The following is a 20,108-nucleotide window of genomic DNA, read 5'->3' on the forward strand; positions in this document are numbered from 1 at the left end:
ACAAAGCTGGTGTTGACCCCGAAATCACATGAGGCAGATGGAAGACAAGCTAAACAGCACACACATGGCCGTTGTGTAAATTCCTAACCTCACAGCAATTTAAGTAAGAGATGACATCATAAGCCCTATAAACCCATGGAGGGAAGGGCCTTTCCTGGCTGGAGACTGGACACAGCACTATCAAAGAGTTGGGTTTGGGCCTCATTCCCAGCTCTATCTTTGTCTGTAAAATGGTTCATCAATATGAACTCTGTCCCACACTCCACCCCTTGGAAGCCTGGGTATTGACTGACTCAACTCGATAAAGGTGTAAGGCTCAGGCTAGAGAAACAGCAGATGCCCAAAAACATCTCTGTCATATTCTCAGCTACAAGCACAGTTTTTATTCTCAGCCTTTGTTTTCTTGCTCTGTGCCTTAGATTCTCCATCTGAATATGGAGAATTCCTCCTTATTTAGGGAAGATAAACTAAATAACTCCTAATATGGCTTGACCTCCTTGAGAAATGGTCATGTGTCCCAGATGACAGGCCCTAGGAAGCTAGAATCACCTTATTCTACTGCAATAAACCTGAAGGGGCAGATGCAGCATTAGCATGTTCAACCAATGTTTCATTCACTCAACAGTGTTTACTAAGTACTTCCTATGTGTGAATCATAGTCAAAACTGACATTGTTTTCTAGCCTCTTCCCCTATCCCTTGTCTGTGAGGGATACATCAGAGAAACTGGCCATGCTACATACCAGCATGGGCTGCACTCAGCAAAAATTCCATCTCAACCCAGCCCTCTCACATGGGAAATTCAGAATAAACTAAGTGACTGGGAAGCCAGCAAAACGCTGTGTTCAACTCACCTGGGGATGCTAGTCAGGTAGGTCATGACATTCAGGAAGTCTTCCTCTGGGATGTGTTTGAACCCCACAAACTCTGGAAAAGTGATGATGGGGGCACCGTCTTTCCCTCGGCCTCCTGCAACAAAAATGGGTGGTCAAGATGTTAACAAAATGTTTTCATGTCACATCTCTGCAGGTAAGCGACTTTGATTAATGTCAAGTGGGGAGATACATACTGGCCTTCCCCTTTTCCATCTGTATTATTTCAGACTAGAAAGTGGGAAGGCTGACATGGAACTATTTTGAACAAGTCTCCTCTTCAGGCTTGCTCAAGTGATATTGTGAGAATTCAATTTTTAAATCCTCTGAAGACAGTTAGTGTATAAAAGATAGTACTAATTTAATTACTTCAGCACAAGTGGAACAGTAAGTAATGTCAATACAAATATATAATATTATTCTTAATTTTTGTAGTCAATAAATGTCAAAGTTAAAGCATGGTGGTCAAGTGAGTTTTGTTCTAAAGTCAGCCTGGTTCAAATCCTGCTCTGCCACTTAATTTCTATGTGACTTCATGCAAAGATAGTTCATCTAAATAGGATTTTCCATAAATATATATACATATATAATAGGAATAATATTTTTACCTACCTCTAAAGGTATTGTGAGGATTAAGTGAGAACATATATGAAAAACACATTAGTAGAGTGCTTATTACATATAAGTGCTTAATAAATAGTGACCATTATATGGTTATTATTATTACAAGGAGGCAATATTATATTTATTATTATTACAAGGAGGCAATAACCACCTGCCCTTCAATAACTTACCAACAGGGGTATAAAACATCACTGTAAGAATAAAAATGTAAAATTAATATTTAAATATTTAATCCAGGGGCACCTGGGTGGCTTAGTCGGTTAAGCTTCCGACTTCAGCTCAGGTCATGATCTCACTGTTTGTAAGTTCAAGCCCCTCATTGGGTTCTGTGCTGACAGCTCAGAGCCTGGAGCCTGCTTTGAATTCTGTGTCTCCCTCTCTCTCTGCCCCTCCCCCACTCATGCTCTGCCTCTCTCTCAAAACTGGATAAACATTTTTAAAAAGTTTTTATGTATTTAATCCATTGGAGCAGAGGCCACTAGATTAAATTAAATGGATTATATTTCCTCATCTCCTTGCAGCTAGATGCAGCTACATGACTGAGTTCTAGCCCTGTGGTTCTCAAATTGTGTCCCAGGTACCCAGGGAACCACCGTGAACTCGCAAGAACATCATTAATATTTTAAATGTTTGAGGGAAACAGCAATAGTTGGCATGTATCAGACAACATGCATGCTACTAGTTTGAGGTAGTTCAAAGTTTCAACATTAAATTGCACTACATTCTTTTGAAAGTCATTGCATCCTTGTGAAGTTGGGGTTTTGGTGACTGCTGAGATAAAAAGCAAGCGCAGTATGAAAATTAATATAGAACAGGAAACAAAGGTGGTGATGTCCAGTCTCATTCCGAGATTCAAGATTATTGTAGTTACCTAAGAATGAAATGTAAACATTACTTTTTCTTTCAATTTACATGTATTATTTTTTCAAACAGCTACCAAACTGTTAGGACATACAGACTTACTAAGTTATTTTAACTGTTAGGTATTGCTTTTGGCCAAGAAAGACTGTGAAAATACTAAGATAGACTGAGATATATATCTGAGACTGAAAAACTAAGCACCAAGAACTGAGTAAATTGGGGAATCTATGCCCTCCCTGACAGGATAGGAGCTGAATTGCTGAGAGCACTGCCAGGTTATGTCTATGGAGGGAAACCACTTTAAGAAAAATAATGGCTCCAGAGAAGCCAACTACAAATGACTGCATGTATTTCACATATGTAATGAAAGAGGTAGGGCAGGGTGTGGCTTAATGACAATTGTGTGATTAAGAAGGGTGTGGGATCAATGAAGAAATTACAGAAAAGGGCAACTCAGAGAAGCAAATGCAGGTCATGTCTTGTCAATGATGCTATCCTAAGGAAGGAGGGACCTGGCCTATCATCATGAGAATCTAGGCCAGTCTACCAGATGACAGTACCATTGAGGTTATCCAATCCACTCTGCTGCTCTGAGTCCATACCTGATAAGTATCTTCTGATTATACTCTGACTTTCCATGTAAATTTCTTCCAAGGCAAAAAATGTGCTGTCAAGCACATCATGAAAAAATTTTCATCATGAAAAGATTAAATCAGTCTTGTAGTTTTCTATACCAGTCTCTTTTAGGTATTGTTCACGTAGGGTTAGGCTCTCAGAGACCAATCACAATGGAATGAAACTGTGTGAGACTTGTCTGATGACTAGACATTCTTCTCCAGGAAGTAGCTCCTTAATAATTCTACGCGTTTATTTTAAATTAAAAAAAAAAGTTAACTGCATATTAAATGTTTGTCAAACTTTGACTTGGAGATTAAGATGCCTCATTATGCTGACTGAAAACAACTTAAATCAGGATACTATCAGCTTTCACCTCATATTTTTCCTCTTTGCAGTCATACAGCCATAGGAAGTCTTAGATGAATGCAAATTAAGAGAATTTACATCTCCAGTAAGGCTAAATTTAAATGCATTATAACACTGTACTAATTGCATAGCCAATATTTGCCAAGAAAATGGCTAAAACATTTCAAGGAATCAAAACACCCTAAAAATATTCATTAAGACATGATTATACTATTTAATGATTGTCTTTTACTGTTGATTATAAAATAAAGCTCTTCACACCTAAATGGAGAAAGATAGGTGGAGTGTTCTTGTATCTTGGTTTATACCAATACTGAACACCAGAGAGGCCCAAGGTTGACTGGGGACACCACCTGCGGTTGAACATTAAACGTGACAGACAGAAGCACCAAGGAAACAAAGCTAAGCCTCCAGACAGCCATTGACCACCCACACCAAGGCATTTGGTGCCACCTTGTGAGAAAATGTGGAAATGCAAAAGGATGAAAGCGTACCAAAGAAGCCCTATTCAAGGAAAATAAAGAACACCAAATTACTTGGAAGTAAAATGGTGACTTAAATAAAATAAATTTCAGTACTCCTGGTATAACTTTTACCTGTTCACTAAATGGAAGAGGACTAGGTTTACTGCAGAAAACAGTAGTGAGTACTTGAGAGACATAAAATTGTTCCTATGAGGGTCTGAGTGTTGGCTGGCACGGAGACTTCTGTCCTACTATAGAGGAGAATTTGGAATGCTAGCAAATCCTATAGAAGATGGTTAAGACCAACAATGAAAGAGAGAGTGAGGCAGTTAATGCTATTTGCCTTCCAATATCCATTTTCCTTTTCTCTCCCTGCCAAAAAAAAAAAAAAGATTTCAGCTGGGAAAATGGCAATACCACTTCCTGGGAGGCACTTTAGAAAACTCAGGGCCTGGGATACCAAATCATCTGTCCTACATAATATTGTCCTACATCCTGTGTGATTTCTGAATATCTTAATATAAACTCTATGTAAGTGAAAAATCCATTTATAGTGATATTTATAGTGATCAGATCCTATAAACCCAGTTTTATACATAATAATAGAGGGTTTTTTAATATTTTTTCCATTTTATTGAGACATAACTGACACAATTAACAATGTATTAGTTTAAGGTATGCATATAATGATTTGACATATGTATACATTATAAAATGGTGACCACAATAAGTTTAGCTAATACCCATCACCTCACAAATCACCTTACAATTTTTTTTTTCTTCAGATCTATTCTCTTGGCATTTTTCAAATACACTATACAGTATTGTTAACTATAGTCACCATGCTGTACATTACATCCCCAGAACTTAGTTATCTTATAACTGAAAGTGTGTACTTTTGACCACTTTCCTCCATTTTCCTCACCCCCACCCCACCTCTGGCAACCACCAATTTTTTTCTCTGTTTCTGTGAGTTCATTTTTTTAAGATTCCACCTACAAGTAACATCATAAAGTATTTGCCTTTCCTTATCTGACTTATTTCACTTAGCATAATGCCCTCAGGTCCACCCATGTTGTCACAAATAAGAAGTTATTTTTATATTGTTTTAATATATACTAAATTTTTCAAGAATGCAACTACCCTACACATTCAAGGAAGTTAATACTTACTTTGTTCAGAATTTATCAACTTTGTTCAGAACTGTATCAACCATTATTTACCCTTTCAGAAAACTGTTACAGTAAGGCTACTCGGGGTGTCTGATCACCTATACCACACCCCAGCATTTACAGCTATCACATTCATGGTAACCAAGCACCTGACTACTTTATTATTTTTTTCTAGTATAGCTAGAAATACATATTGAAATACATATTATTTTACTATGTTTATTTTCCTTTTATTTCTCCTTTATTGCTCTCCTTTACATTTTCTTTTTTTCTTTTTTTTTCTGTATATACATAAACAGGGGGTAGCTATTCACCCTCTGTGAGCACACAACTAAACTACACTGCTAGCTTCCCATGCTATTAAATGTATCTACGTAAGCGATCCAGGTTCAAGTCAATGGCGTATGGTGCGTGCTGTTGTTGAGCCAAGGCTTTTAAGAAGCAGTATGCTCTCTTTTCCCTGTCTGCTTTCTGGATACAAATCATAAGACAGCCATAAAATGGATAATAGTAATATAAGCCACAAAGTGAAAGGAATCTTCATGATGAAGATGGAGAGAAATCATCTGCTGACCATGAACATACATGTTGAACTGCTCCAAGAGAAATAACTAAATTTCTATTGTGTTTGTTTGAACTACTATGCACGTTGGAGTCTATTTAGTATAGCTGTTCAGTCCACCCTAACTAACACAGGTCATGGTATCCACAAATTTCAACTCAGGATAGTGGGGGCAATACAAATCATTTGTTATAAAAAGAAGGATTTGGACCAACATGATTGAGAACCATTTCTGTAGTCTACACTGCTCAATACAATAGCCCCTAGACATATGTGGTCGTTGAGCACTTGAAATATGACCAGCCCAAATTGAGATGAACTGTAAGCATTGAAATACAAACTAGATTTCCAAGACTTAGTGCAAAAAAATGTAAAGCATCTCAACAATAATTTTGAATATTGATGACATGTTGGAATAATATTTTAGATATATTGGGTTAAATAAAAATACTATTAGAATTAATTTCCTTTTTGCTTTTTTAATATGGCTACTAGAAATTTTAAAAACACATATGTGAGTCACATTATGTTTCTATTAAAAAATACTGCCCCCTACACCTTCTTGCACTGGTTCTCATTTCCTTGATGCCAAGTTACTAACTCTATCTCTGATTTAGATATAAGTTTGACTCTGATCAGTTTCTTAATGTGACATTCTCCATTGTTTCAGTGAGAATTTCCCACTTGCCCCTGGGAACTCCACCTCTACCAACCCTAGGCTCCACTGGTGGACTCCATAAGCCTAAGAGTATTTTATGCCTTCATTATTGATTATTTCTAAAAGATGGTATGTGAGAGAGGCAACTTCAGACAATGATTCCAAGGGGGTACATAACCATTAAAATAAAAAGAAAACGGTAATTTCTTTTAATTAGATTCCTTTTAATCCCAAGTATTACGGTAGAGATTGATGAATGACTAATTTATAACCAACCCCCTCTCCCCAACCACCTTCCACTGTAGCCATTTAAAAGCTAATGTTTGCCTTTTCTGACTTCCTTGCTGGTAGAAATGGCTACATGACACAATTCCAGGATGAGACATAATCAGAAGTCTACCAAGAGCTTCTGGGAAAGTTTTTGTTCTCCTGGCAAAATGGACAGAAGAAGCCAGCATTGCTCCTTTTCCTTCTTCCTGCTTTGGACACAGACTTGATGTGTGGAGCTACAGCAGCCATTTTGACATTAAGACTAAAAACAAGAGAAACATCGAGAGAACCACAAAGATGCACCCTTAATGTCATTGAGCCACTGGCCCAATACCAGGAATTTCTACTTTTGGGCCTCTGTTATGTGGCTTAGAAAACAAACAAACAAGTCCTATAGGCTAGGTTCTCTTATAGCCAGATACCACATGACACACTTTCCTTAAAAGAACCCACTTTACCAATGAGAAGCCTGAGGTTCACAGCAACAATCTAATCATGTTGGAATGTGAACACAGAATTATCTGAGTCCAAAGCCTAGAGTGTTTCCACCACATTAACCTGCTTATATTCTCTTGTTTCCTAGCTAAGCCCTAAATTTAGAAATATCCCAAGTTCACTGGGAACATGCCAGTTGTCTTTCAAGTCAAGAGCCAGCAGAGGCCCAGCCCTGGTCACTATCCAATTCCTGCTGGTGGCCCCTGTTCACAGACCTCACCGTCCAAAGGCTTCAAACCATCTGGCCACAAATCTGGGTCATCCAAGGTGCAGTGAGTCCCTGCTCTCCCACCAGCCATGGGAGCACACTCACGGAGCACGGCAGGCCAGGCAACTGGGGCCTCACTGAAGAAAAATCTCCATCCTGTCCTTCCCAGCGTTCCTGGTTGATGGGGCCCCAGCTCTTTCCAGAGCTCAGTGGAATCTGCACAAAGTCTGCAGCTGGGACATCCTCACCCTGCTTGCCTGAATCAGGAGAACTGCTGTGACCCTGAACAGAGGCCACAGCTCGGTGGCCACAGGGCTGAGAAAAGACCTGAGTGCAGAGATTTCTGTTTTACAGCTACACAGGTACCCACAAGGGCCTCATTGCTGACATTGGCTGCCACTGGCAGGTAACGATGAAAAGCAGGCCTAGTAATTCCAAGAAAGTGCTGACTCAGAGAACTTGATATTCTTGGCTACTGATATTCTTCCAGACTTGCAATACTGCAAATCCTACCACAGCTAATCCATGCTTCTCTCTCATAGGATGGGGAAACTTGAGGCAACAACATGACAAAAGAAGCTAGAAAATGAAAGGATTGTCTTTGCCACAGTCAAAGTGACTTTCCTAAAGCAGAGGTGTCCTCTTGGTCCAATGTGCGTGTTTATAGTTCAATGTTCTACATTAAAGAGTGACAATTAGGGGTGCCTGGGTGGCTCAGTCGGTTAAGCATCCGACTTCGATTCAGGTCATGATCTCGCGGTTCATGAGTTTGAGCCCCATGTCGGGCTCTGTGCTGGCAGCTTAGGGCCTGGAACCTGCTTCAGATTCTGTGTCTCCTCTCTCTGTCCCTTCTCCGCTCATGCTCTGTCTCTCTCTTTCTCAAAAATAAATAAACATTTAAAAAAAATTTTTCTTAAAAGAGTGACAATTATCTCTATTACTGACTTCGTTGTGACATCATACACCACTTCAACTGTGAGCATAGCTTTGGTTCCTTATACAAACTATATCATACTGAAAACTATTCTTTGTAATATAATCCTAAAATAAACATTTCTATGGGATTAAAATATATCAGGAAAAATACTCATACAGTTGGCAGTTGCAATGCTAATAAGCATTTTTCATACACTGCATCTTTAATCCTCCAAGTTATGATGATCCCACCCATTCATTATACAAGTGAGGAAAGTAAGGCTTAGGAATTAAGTTGCCAAAGAGATGCAGCTGGTCAACAGCAGAACCTAAATCCGTATCTAGGGCTGTCTGGTACCCATTTATGTTTTCCTATGTCGTCCTAAGAAATAAGAATAGAGAGAAGCACTTCAGTAACACTCAAAGGACGTAACTTTGGAGCACTAAATGCACACATTAATTGGTCACTAGACTTCTTCCCCAGATGAGCCATTATCTACGCCAGAATCATGTGCTGGGGCATTAGGGTTTTGGCGTAAGGCTACAGAAATCCACTTCACCTCACGCCTTCATCCATTCCAGACCTGGATGCCCATTAGCATTGCAGCCTTCTGTGCCATAAGACCACGGCAGCAGTTGCCAAAAACCCAGAGGGCAGTCCCCACCCTGCCTTTTGTTTTTCAGAGTCCTAGGCTCACTGTGAGAAGCTAGGAGGCTGCACCTTCAGGAGGCTGGTTAGGCACTCCCGCCAGGGCCAACACTGGGCTGCCTACGGCAGCGATGGAGGAGCAGGACTCACAGGACACACCAGGAGGACTTGGATAATTCTGAACTGAGCACTTATTATATCACAGTCTCTGTTCTAAGTGATACAGGAAGAAATAAAAAAAAAATGAGGACTCTGCTTATGGAGCTTTCAGTAACTATATGAGCAGTGATCAATGTGGAGGAAAGACCAGAGAATTCCCCAGAATGTCTGGATTGTGTAAGATGTCCCCACCCAGGATGTGACTCATGGATGGGAGAGGTATCCCAATAACGGAGACTGCATTTCCCTCAAACTCGGTAGGATAAAGATTTTGGAGCAGATTAAATATGATTTAGCGAAAGGAAAGAAATGCGCCTTTTTTTTTTTACATCCCATGTTGTAGAGTTAAATTCATACCAACTACATACTCTCCGAAATGGAACTAAGGTGGCTTTGTTGCTTTTTTTCAGAACAGATGTAAAGATGAGGAAAGTGACTTGCCATCTATTCCTCTGTGACATGTGCTAAGGACAACTAATTCCATGCCATGCTTCTAAGACAGGTCTAAATATAATTCAGGGTTTGGTATGTACCTCCAGTTTCAGTAATGAAAGTCATGTCACCATTAGCTAAGTGAATAAGAAAGAAGAGTGTTCTGGTAATGACAGCTTCTCAGGGTTGTGCCTAGGCTCAGAAAATTTCTAGCCTCTTCTGAACATTAGCCTCTCTTTATTCCCAAATGTTCAATGGAAATCAATGCATTAAAATTAGGTCCATAAGAGCTAAGAATAAAAGACAAATCTCTCAAAGAACAAATAACCTCACCAGTGCTCGTGAACCCTCAAAACCAAACTCTCTAAAGGTTGGATCTTGGAAAAATATCCAAGAAGAATGTTGGGAAAATGTCATGATGGCAGCTGATATCAATAGCCATTTCTTTTTCCTTCCTCAAAATCTTTTTGGCTCTGTTCTTTACAACCTCAAGGAAATGTACTCCCTTAGGAAAGATTAAATGACACCCAACAGCAACAGGAATGATATCTCTGAGATCTACCCTCCTCCAGATGGACATTTCTCAGTTCATTCTAGGTCTGAGAGAGGCTTAAGATTAAGACTTGGGTGTACTGTTCATTAGGGTTCATTAAGATTTGCGTGTACTGGGCCCTCCCGACAAGACCCCTGCCCCCACAACAAAATCTAAAATACAAACTAATTTGCCCCTTACCTGAGAGAATGGCAAACTGTCTGTGAAGTTGTTCAATTATATCCACTGCCACCAAAGGCCTGATTTCCTGTTGCATGATTTCATCTGCACAAATGAAATACAAATTAGGTTAAATCCTTGTAAATTACAAAGAGAATTTTATTTTTTATTTTTTTTTATTTATTTTTTTTTTTAACGACAAAGAGAATTTTAAAAGGAAGAAATGGAAGCTTCACTACTCAGGAAATCTGGGACTTATCAAAATATGGTTATACGCACACTATTCTCTTGCACACTTGATTCCTGAGATGCAGAAATGGATCTGGGTTTTGTGTGGTTTGAAGCTTATACCCATGAGCACAGAAGCACACTTCTAGAGCCTCTCCCAAGGTTTTAGGAGGGACCAGTGCAAGGAAGGGGCCCTGAAGTTTAAGCTTAGGTAGCTTCACAATATACCTGCTAGGATGGTCTCATTATCAAGGCAGGTACTCAGGTATCTGCCTACTCCTTTAGGTCTGCAGGACATTTTAAATACAAACAACATAAATCATCAGAGTTCATCTCAAGCTGGGTCATAAAATCAATCTGAGATTTATGAAGGTTCTTTGCTTTTGTTTCCTTCCCTCCCTAATTCCTTCCTTTTTGCCTCCCTCCTTAGTTACCTCAATGCCTTTTTATTTTTTCCCCTTCCAGAATACTTCAAGGGGACGCTTCCCACTGCCAAGCATGTTTAAGGAAACACTTCCCCATTTTGCTAATTAAAGATGGTCCATACTGAATAAAGAGGTACATATTTTCAAGGCAAAAATTCAAATCGTTCAAGCACAAACCTACAAATGTCCTCTAACCCTAAGAGTGATCTATAGGCCCTATGATTTGTATTCTATCCATTTGGGAAAAAGAGATTAGAGAAGGGAGAAGACTGAATGGAAATCCTTCACCTGGGCTGAAAAGAGAAAAGCATTTTCAACTCTCACTGCCTAAGATATCATTAACCTCATTTAACTGTTTCCCAGGGAATCTCAAAAGATGAACTGGTTATTGTTTCTACAGCAGTTAAACATCAAGTTAGATTAAGGCATGAGTCAAACAGTCTTGTACATTGATGCTAAATAGGAATCTCCCATTGATTCAGCCTGGAGTTGGGGTAACGTTTTGATATTACAATGTTGACCAATCAGAAGGTTATATTAGGGAAGCTCCTCCCAGAGCCTTGGTTTCCACTTCTGGGCTTTTGTGTGAAGGTTCAAGGAGATGACACTTATGGGATGTACATGATGCTCAGCAAATGCTAGTTATATCCCTTGATCTGGAAAGGCCTTTCCCATATATGCTTTCTGAAAGTCTTGTTAGGCTGGGGGCAAGTGCCAACTTAAATGCCAAGACCCTCCTCAATGAATTCTACCACTCTCTCTGGAGGAAAGCAGGTAAACCCAGGCCAGAGCTCCTTTATCCCTCCTTCGTCTTTCCACCCTGATTTCACTAAAAATTCACTAATTTCCTGTTTCACTGTTAATTTTGGTGGATACAATAATGGCACTGTAGTTCTACTTGGCAAAAAGGGAGGGCCTTCTCTGTTTTATACATGAACTAAAGTATTTAACAATAACATAAGCCTAAGGTCTGATTAAAAATGCTCAGGCACTACCCCCTACCAAAAATGCATGGGGCAAGGGGAGGGGGAAATGAAACCAGACTGACAAATGTGGATAATTGTTGAAGTTGATTGATGGGTCCATGAGAGTTCATTGTATAATTCTTGTGCATATGTTTCAAATTGTTCATAACAAAATGTAAGTTACAAATGGACACCAACATAGAAAATTTAAGCAGAAATAGGAGTTACATAATGGAAGAGTTTTTCAGAATATAATCTCCCAGTGGTCTGGGAAAGTGGCATATTCAAAAATAGAGCTGGGTTATTATTTTTTCATGCCTGAGGGAGCATATTTAAGAGATAATGACCCCAAAGAAAAACCAAGATTATAACATATATCGTTATTGTACCTCAATATTTGAGGTGTGCTTTTGACATTTTAAGGAGGTAAGAGCTGAAAATGAACAACAGAAGTGAGTTAAGCCAACCATCCCCCAACCCATCTCATTTTTTAAGTGAAGAAATGGAGACCCAGAGAGATTCTGACCCTGCCTGTGGTCATCTAATTTAAGCATGGAGGTGGGCTCAGCCTGGGATCACCTGACTCTAAGAGGGCAAATCTCAGCCTTCTGTGATAGGATTCCCAGACCCTTGGTCTTCCAGAGCACTGTCTTTGACCACTGCTGAGAGGATAACTAGTGTCTCTCATCGTGGGAATCTGTAGAGGTCTGCGTAGCCTTTCAACAGAGACCTTTCCCACCTGAGGTTACCAAATGAACAGGACTAAAATTTAGAATTTGTTTTTCAAGCATAGAAATGAGCTGGTTTGCCTTTGCTGAAAGAGCTTGGCCCCCAGCCAGGGAGGGATAGGGTTATCCTTGAAGATTTCCCAGCAAAGGAGCTTCATGACCCCATCTGGCTGGCTGCAACAGATCATGTGAGTTTCTGAGACTCAGGGCTGACCCAGAGCATGGAGATGACCTCAGACACACCCAGCTTTTAGTGATGCCTGACATCTATGGGACTGTTGGAATAGGGGCAAGGTTGGTTCAGCCCCAAAGAGACATAAAAAACCAGGCCTGCTGCTGGAGGGCCTTGCTCTCCACTGCTGCATAGATGGGGTTGGGAAGCTCTTTAGTCTAAAGGAACACCTTCCTCTGCAGTGGGAAAGAACCCAGACAGCCCTTCCCCCACATGGGAAGGGCCGTTTCTGCCAACTTCCAGCTAGGCTGCCAGAGCAAGAACACTCTGAGTCTCAGCGTCCTCTGTTGTGAAATGGCTTTTCCTTCTCTAGAAACAGTTGAGCCTGAGCAGTGATAACCCACCAAAGTGGTGGTCCCTGATGCACTTTGCCTGGCCCCTTGGTCCTGTGTGGAGGTTTCCTGTTTGCTGCTTGCTATTTTTGATGTACATGGATTAGGCAGAAGCTTATCTCTTTCAACCCTCATAAGGCAAGGGGAGGTGATCATTCAACATCAACACAATTTCTATCCTGCAACAAAGTTACAAATAGATCAGGGAAAAACTTGTCCCTTTTCTATCCCTGATAAGTATACAGGCGTGAGATTGTATGCTACCCAGGACCCACAGTTCCAGAGATGCAGAAGGCATCAAAGTTGCACAAACAGCCTCCTAGGTGGTGGAATAACAGCCTAGTACATCCCATGGAAACTCAGCTTAGGAAGGCAGTAAGCAACACCCCTGTGTCGTCCACTGCCCAGTCTGAGAGAGCAATGCAGGCTCTGGGGCAAGACCTTTCCTACTGATTGCACCCACCCTCACGGCAGAGGGCAGGGAACTGCTGATAATGGCTTTATGCAGTCTGAGTTTGCAACTGATCAGGAATAAAGGGAGTAAAACCCTCAGCCTCCCACTCTGGCTGTTCTGAAAGTTCAGTCACACTGGGATTTAAAAGTATGGTCTGAAGAGAAAAAGAACCAAATTGCTAAATAAGTAAGTTAGGGGAACAAAGTGTGGTCTGGACCGAAGAGGGAAGGCAGCCCCAATTTTGACGGACCTTGCCACATTTCTACTTTGCCAAGAGAATCTGGTGAACAGAAAAAAATGGAAGAGTCTGCCACTTAGGTGGACTAGGAATGGGCCCAGGATCCCCAGTCTCAGTCTCTGTGCAGCACACTTCTCTGCTAGTAATACTAATGAACACCAGCTGTGAGCTGGCCCTGACAATGCACCTCACAGATTAACTCATTTAATCGGTCGGATAATGACAGTAAAGGAATGCACCTTTTCACTAAAATGAACCTCCTCCCACCCACCCCGCCCTCTCACCCGCACAACTAGACCAGACTTGACTGCCAGGAAAACACTTATAGACCAACAGCTCTGAGAAATCAGTTGCCAGGCTGGTAGGAAGGGCCATCCCACGGGGTCACGCATTTCACTTCTCTTTCTCATTGGCCAGGTCAGAAATAACACAAACCCATTTTCCTTCTTTTACTGGGCCCTGTATGAGAGCAATGGTTAACCCAAACCATAAGACTTAGTATTGAAGTCTTGTCTATAAATTAGCAATGAATAAAAGGCATGTGAAAAGCAGATGGAAGATTTTTTTAAAGGAGAAATCTAGAATTTTAATAGCAAGAACACTGAAAAATGTCCAATTTCCCACTAGTCAAATAATGCAATTAAAACAATAATAGAATACCTCATTCATCCATAAAATAACTGAGACTCTAACACCCAATCCTGAGGTTTTGTTGGAAAACTAATACTTGTACATGACCTTGGGGTGTGAAGCTGGTAGATCCCTTTTAGAAAGTGGTTTCACAATATTTTATCCAGTGATTATTGTGTAGTTACATACCAAACCCTTTATATGCAGCATCTCATTTAATCCTCAAAACAATGCTAAGGGTGATATTGAACTAGATTTGCTCATCCAAGGTCAATCAAGGTCATCCAAGCTCATCCAAGGTCAAGCAGAGCCAGAATTTGAACCATCTCATTCTGAACTCCAAAGCCCAACATCTTAACCATTGCAATACAGAGTTTCAATACACAGTCATTAAAATCTTCATAATCTTTTATTCATTCATCTAATATCTGGAAATTTAGGCCAAGAAAATAGTAAAATTAAAATGTTATACATAAAAAAGGTAGACTGGAAATACTATTTATAAGAGTAAAGAGATGAAAGCATTCATTATATAATTGTGAAAACCATCTCCACAGAAAAAGATTCAAAATATAATATCAAGGACATAAAAACTATATGTGAGGTGAGACTGCAGACAAGTTTAAAAAAAGAAGAAGAAAGTATGTGGTGTATTTGTGCACATGTGTGTGAGCATATGAGAAAAGAATACTTGAAATAGTTGTGTTAGAGTAACGGAATCATATTGTTCTTACCCACTTAGCTTACATACAGAAAAATATGCTCTGGTAGCCTTTATTTTTTATGCTAATAGGACTTTATTGAAGTACAATTTACATGCAGCACAACGCACATATCCTCAGTGTACAGTTTCATGTATTCTGATAAATATATACACTCACATAACCATCAAACAGATCAAGATATGGAACATTTCCATCACCCCAAAAGCTTCCTTGTGACCCCTGCCCCAGACCCCACACTGTTGGGAGCTCCACATTCCACACCCTCCCTCTCATAAATACATGTGTTAAAGACCACATGGGTGGCTCTGTCACTCATGATCCAGTGCTCGGGGCTGGCAGGGCAGCCCCACACATCTACTCTTTTAACACCACTGGAGACCCAGGGAAATACTTCTCCACATCTCTTGATCTATATCCTCAAAAGAAAGGACGTCTGCATCCAATGCTATGACGGTTTGTGGGTTGTGCCACTGCTCGTATCAGGGACAGACGCTGCTTCAGAGCGCTGGGAGGATTGGAGCAGCGGAAGTGCTTAGGTAAGAGAAAAGACAAATTAATGAACATGTCAAATCCTCCCTCTCACATGGTGTGAATGTTGTAGATTCTTATATAATGAAATATCTGCCCAGTCCTACCAATCATCAACCTTCTTTCTCCCTTCTTTAATTTTTTTTTTGACGTTTTTATTTATTTTTGAGAGACAGAGCATGAGTGGGGGAGGAGCAGAGAGAGAGGGAGACACAGAATCTGAAGCAGGCTCCAGGCTCTGAGCTGTCAGCACGGAGTCCCCACGCAGGGCTGTAATTCATGAACTGTGAGATCATGACCTGAGCCAAAGTTGGGTGCTTAACTGACTGAGCCACCTAGGGGCCCCCAACCCTCTTTCTTCTTTCTATTTCATGATGCAAATACATATATTCAAAATGTGAATTCCTTGAATCCAATTACAAAATTTTACTTAGATCACTTTTTTTTAAAAAGAGTTCTTTTTTATTAATTAATTAATTATTTGTTTTTACCGTTTTTTTAATTTTATTTTTTGAGAGACAGAGACAGAGTGCTAGTTGGGGAGGGGCAGAGAGAGAGGGATACACAGAATCTGAAGCAGGCTCCAGGCTCTGAGCTGTCAGCGCACAGAGCCCTACATGGGGCTTAAACCTACAAACTGTGAGATCATGACCTGAGCTGAGGTCAGACGCTTAACTGACTAAGCCGCCCCTAGATCACTTTTTTTTTAATTTTTTAACTTATTTTGAGAGAGAGAAAGAGTGGGGGGGGAGGGGCAGAAAGAGAGGGAGACACAGAATCTGAAGCAGGCTCCAGGCTCTGAGCTACCAGCGCAGAGCCCAAAGTGGGGCTCAAACTCACAAGTGTGAGATCATGACCTGAGCCAAAGTCAGATGCTCAGCTGACTGACCCACCCAGGCGCCCCCTACTTAGATCACATTTTAGATCACTGCTCTCAACAGAGCTCAAATTATGTGAAAATCTCAATTATAACAACAGTGCTTTTGCTAACATAAAGGCAAGAAAAAAATATATATTTTATGGATTAATTAGTGATTTACAGATTACAGATATCTTCATTACCCATCCAAATTTCATAGGGCCATCAATACAACACTCAGAAACACAATAATTCAATTTTTTTCTTCTTTGCTATTTTCTGAATTTTACTCATATAAAAACCACAGCATTCTACACATTTTAATTTTGTTCTTATGAGAGTATGTTTATAAGGTAGGTGGGAAAATAAAACATGTTTTATTTAACTGTGGCACGTGGGCCTCCTTTTGTACTCTTGTCCCAGTCTCTGTCGGCAATGCCTGTTTAAAACTACTTTGAAAACTGGTAAGATATTACTAAGCATAGCATTTCTGTTTTTTAATATTTATCCAAATCCCTTTTCTCCTTTTTCTTTCCCTCACAAAGTTGATACATTTTTTTAAAACTCCTTAATTTCTGCTGACATTTCACATCGTACCCTTGTAGGAGACAAGCACTGCAGAGGTGGAAGTTTCTATGTGATGAGTTTCCTTAGCAACAAGAGCTGGAGATGTCATTTCCCCGTAGCCCTTCATAACTAGAGGAGAGATGAACCAGGCTCTGCTGCCTGGGGTATTCTGAATAAAAAGCAATCAAGGCCCTGGAGGAAATTCAGAAAATCTGTGAAAATACTTAATCCTTCCTTTTCCCATAAGGCTCTCCTGTTTTACCACTGGGTTTCAAGTACCCCCACCTGCATTTTAATCAATACCCCACCCCAGCCGTGCTTCTCAAATTATAATCAATATATAAATCACATGGGCTTTAAAACGCAGATTCTGATTCAGTAGGCCTAGGGCCAAGCATTTCTAACAAGCTCTCCTGATGCTGCTGATTCTACACAGAAGCAAGCACAACACTGATCCCAAGGCCTTAGACTATGGTTGGTCCTTTCCTGATGCTTTTGAAAATGCAGGTCAGGAGAAAAAAAAAAGTATTTATTTGGGTTGTTCACTGTCTGCTTCTCTTATCATTCAATAAAAATAATCATCGCTATGTGTTGAAAGTGTTCTTGAAACTGAGGCCCAGATGGTGTAAATTTTCCCTTCTGTGCTGACTGTGAGGTCTGTACCCTGGGAAAGAAGCCAACCCTGGCTTGAGAACCTGCTTAGTTCTCCTTCCAGCACACGTCAAGCCCTGCCCCATTGCCCAGGATGGGCTCCTTCATGCCTATACCCTCTCGTTCTTGGCCCGCTCCTATGCCTGGATTCAGGCAAGTTTACTGTCTGGAAGCAGTGTCTTGGGCAAAACAATACAATATGGTACAATAGGAGGTGAGAAGACGTGATATGAGTAATAATCATTTAACATAGCATTCTTCCAAACGTTTCTCCACTTTCCCTCTAAAGCTCCTAGACAAAAAAAAATCTTAATACAAAGAAATAAAAATGGTAGGATTTGAGAAATTTTAGCAATATGATGGATAAACAATTTAATTTTTGTTTAAGAAAAACTCCTGGAGGGGCACCTGGGTGGCGCAGTCGGTTAAGCGTCCGACTTCAGCCAGGTCACGATCTCGCGGTCCGTGAGTTCGAGCCCCGCGTCGGGCTCTGGGCTGATGGCTCAGAGCCTGGAGCCTGCTTCCGATTCTGTGTCTCCCTCTCTCTCTGCCCCTCCCCCGTTCATGCTCTGTCTCTCTCTGTCCCAAAAATAAATAAACGTTGAAAAAAAATTTTTTTTAAAAAAAAGAAAAACTCCTGGAACCTCTGGCAAAATTTCCTTCCTTTCTCTCTCGATTCATTCATTCATTCATTCATTCCTTCATTCATTCAGGTGTGGAAGCACAATTAAAAGAACTGGACTTGCATCCCAGCTCTGACACTACCCAGTCCCTCCATCTTCAGGGTCTCCCTCTGTAAAATGGGAATGAACAAAAATTGGAGGGCTGTTGTGAGGATTAATACTACCATTTATTGAACACTTAACTACTGGGCACTTTGCTACATGTTTTACATACATTTTCTAACTTAACTAATTAAAATCACATGTGAAAACAGTTTGTGTATAAGAGATTCAATAGATGCTAATTAAATTTATCATTCGGTCCTCTGAGCTATATGATCCCAAGGATGCCACAATAGGTTTCTCACAAACACCCATGTTGTTGCCATGCATTGGTGGTTTGCTTTGAATTTCTGCTCATGAACTCCCCTTGTTGACCTTCCTCTTTCACTATGAAATAAGTCTGATAGAATTTGTTTTGAGTTCAGAAGGACTCAGGAGCAAAACAGAGATTAGAATTAGGTCAAAATATAAATAAATATGTAGAATATGATAAAAGTGGCATTTCACGTGGGGACAGGGAGAGATTATTGAACATGTAGTGTCACGTCAATCTACTAGCCACCAAAAGACATCAAGTTTAGTGACTAAGAGCATCACCTCTGGTACCACAATGCCTAAGTTCAAATCTTGGCTCTGCCATTTACAGTCGATTAATCTTTTTTTTATTTTTATTTTTTAACGTTTATTTATTTTTGAGACAGAGAGAGACAGAGCATGAACGGGGGAGGGTCAGAGAGAGGGAGACACAGAATCTGAAACAGGCTCCAGGCTCTGAGCTGTCAGCACAGAGCCCGATGCGGGGCTCGAACTCACAGACCGCGAGATCATGACCTGAGCCGAAGTCGGCCGCTTAACCGACTGAGCCACCCAGGCGCCCCTACAGTTGATTAATCTTAAGCAAGTTGCTGGACTTCCCTGTGCCTTAATTTCTTGGTCTGAAAATGGGGAAAATTATAATACATCCACCTGATATAACTGTTGTAAGAACGTAGTTAATATAGCTAGAGAGCTTTAAAAAATTCCTGGTATGTGGTAAGTGCTATGTAAGGTTATTTTCTTATTGTCAAAATGTTTAAGTGTATCCATATTTCACTTGTTGCCAAAAGAATAAACTCCAGTCACATTAAATAATGAAACTATAAACTCCAATATGAAGCCCACCCAAATTAAATAATTAAACCATAAAAATACTAGAAGAAAATATAGGAGGGTATTTTTACAATAATGGAATTAGAACAGCTTACCAAAGTATGACAGAAATACCAATAAGAAAAGACTGATTAAGTTAATTTAAAAACTACTGTGGCAGGGCAAACACACCTTGAACAAACTCAAAAAAATAGCAACAAATTGGAAAATTCACAGCACATGTGGTAATAAAAGGCTTATCTTCCTAGAACATAAAGAGCAACAGTGGGCTGCCTGGTGCCCCCCTCCCAAGAGATATGGCCATGTCCTAATCCCAGTACCTGTGAACGTTACCTTATGTGGAAAAGGGGTCTTTGCAGATATGATTAATTTAAGGCTCTTGAGGAAGAGCCTATTTTGAATTATCCGGGTGGGCCCAGAATGCAATCATATGCATTCTTTTTTTTTTTTTTTTTTAATTTTTTTTTTCAACGTTAATTATTTTTGGGACAGAGAGAGACAGAGCATGAACGGGGGAGGGGCAGAGAGAGAGAGGGAGACACAGAATCGGAAACAGGCTCCAGGCTCTGAGCCATCAGCCCAGAGCCCGACGCGGGGCTCGAACTCACGGACCGCGAGATCGTGACCTGGCTGAAG

General features: G+C 40.4%; 1 protein-coding gene across 1 annotated transcript in view; it reads right to left on the minus strand.

The window, feature by feature from the left end:
• MCF2L2 (MCF.2 cell line derived transforming sequence-like 2) overlaps window positions 1-20,108 on the minus strand; it is a 257,039-nt gene that overhangs the window by 210,637 nt on the left and 26,294 nt on the right. Inside the window, exons 2-3 of the mRNA XM_047100288.1 lie at window positions 10,058-10,141; window positions 854-968 (exon numbers count right to left, since the gene is read on the minus strand). Of these exons, the coding sequence (XP_046956244.1) occupies window positions 854-968; window positions 10,058-10,141 (199 nt within the window). The remainder of the gene's footprint in view (window positions 1-853; window positions 969-10,057; window positions 10,142-20,108) is intronic.

This window comes from Lynx rufus, unplaced genomic scaffold (assembly GCF_022079265.1).
Source record: "Lynx rufus isolate CCGP_SWC_20201006 ecotype Redwood Valley unplaced genomic scaffold, mLynRuf1.p SCAF_5, whole genome shotgun sequence".
Taxonomy (NCBI): Eukaryota; Metazoa; Chordata; class Mammalia; order Carnivora; family Felidae; genus Lynx; species Lynx rufus.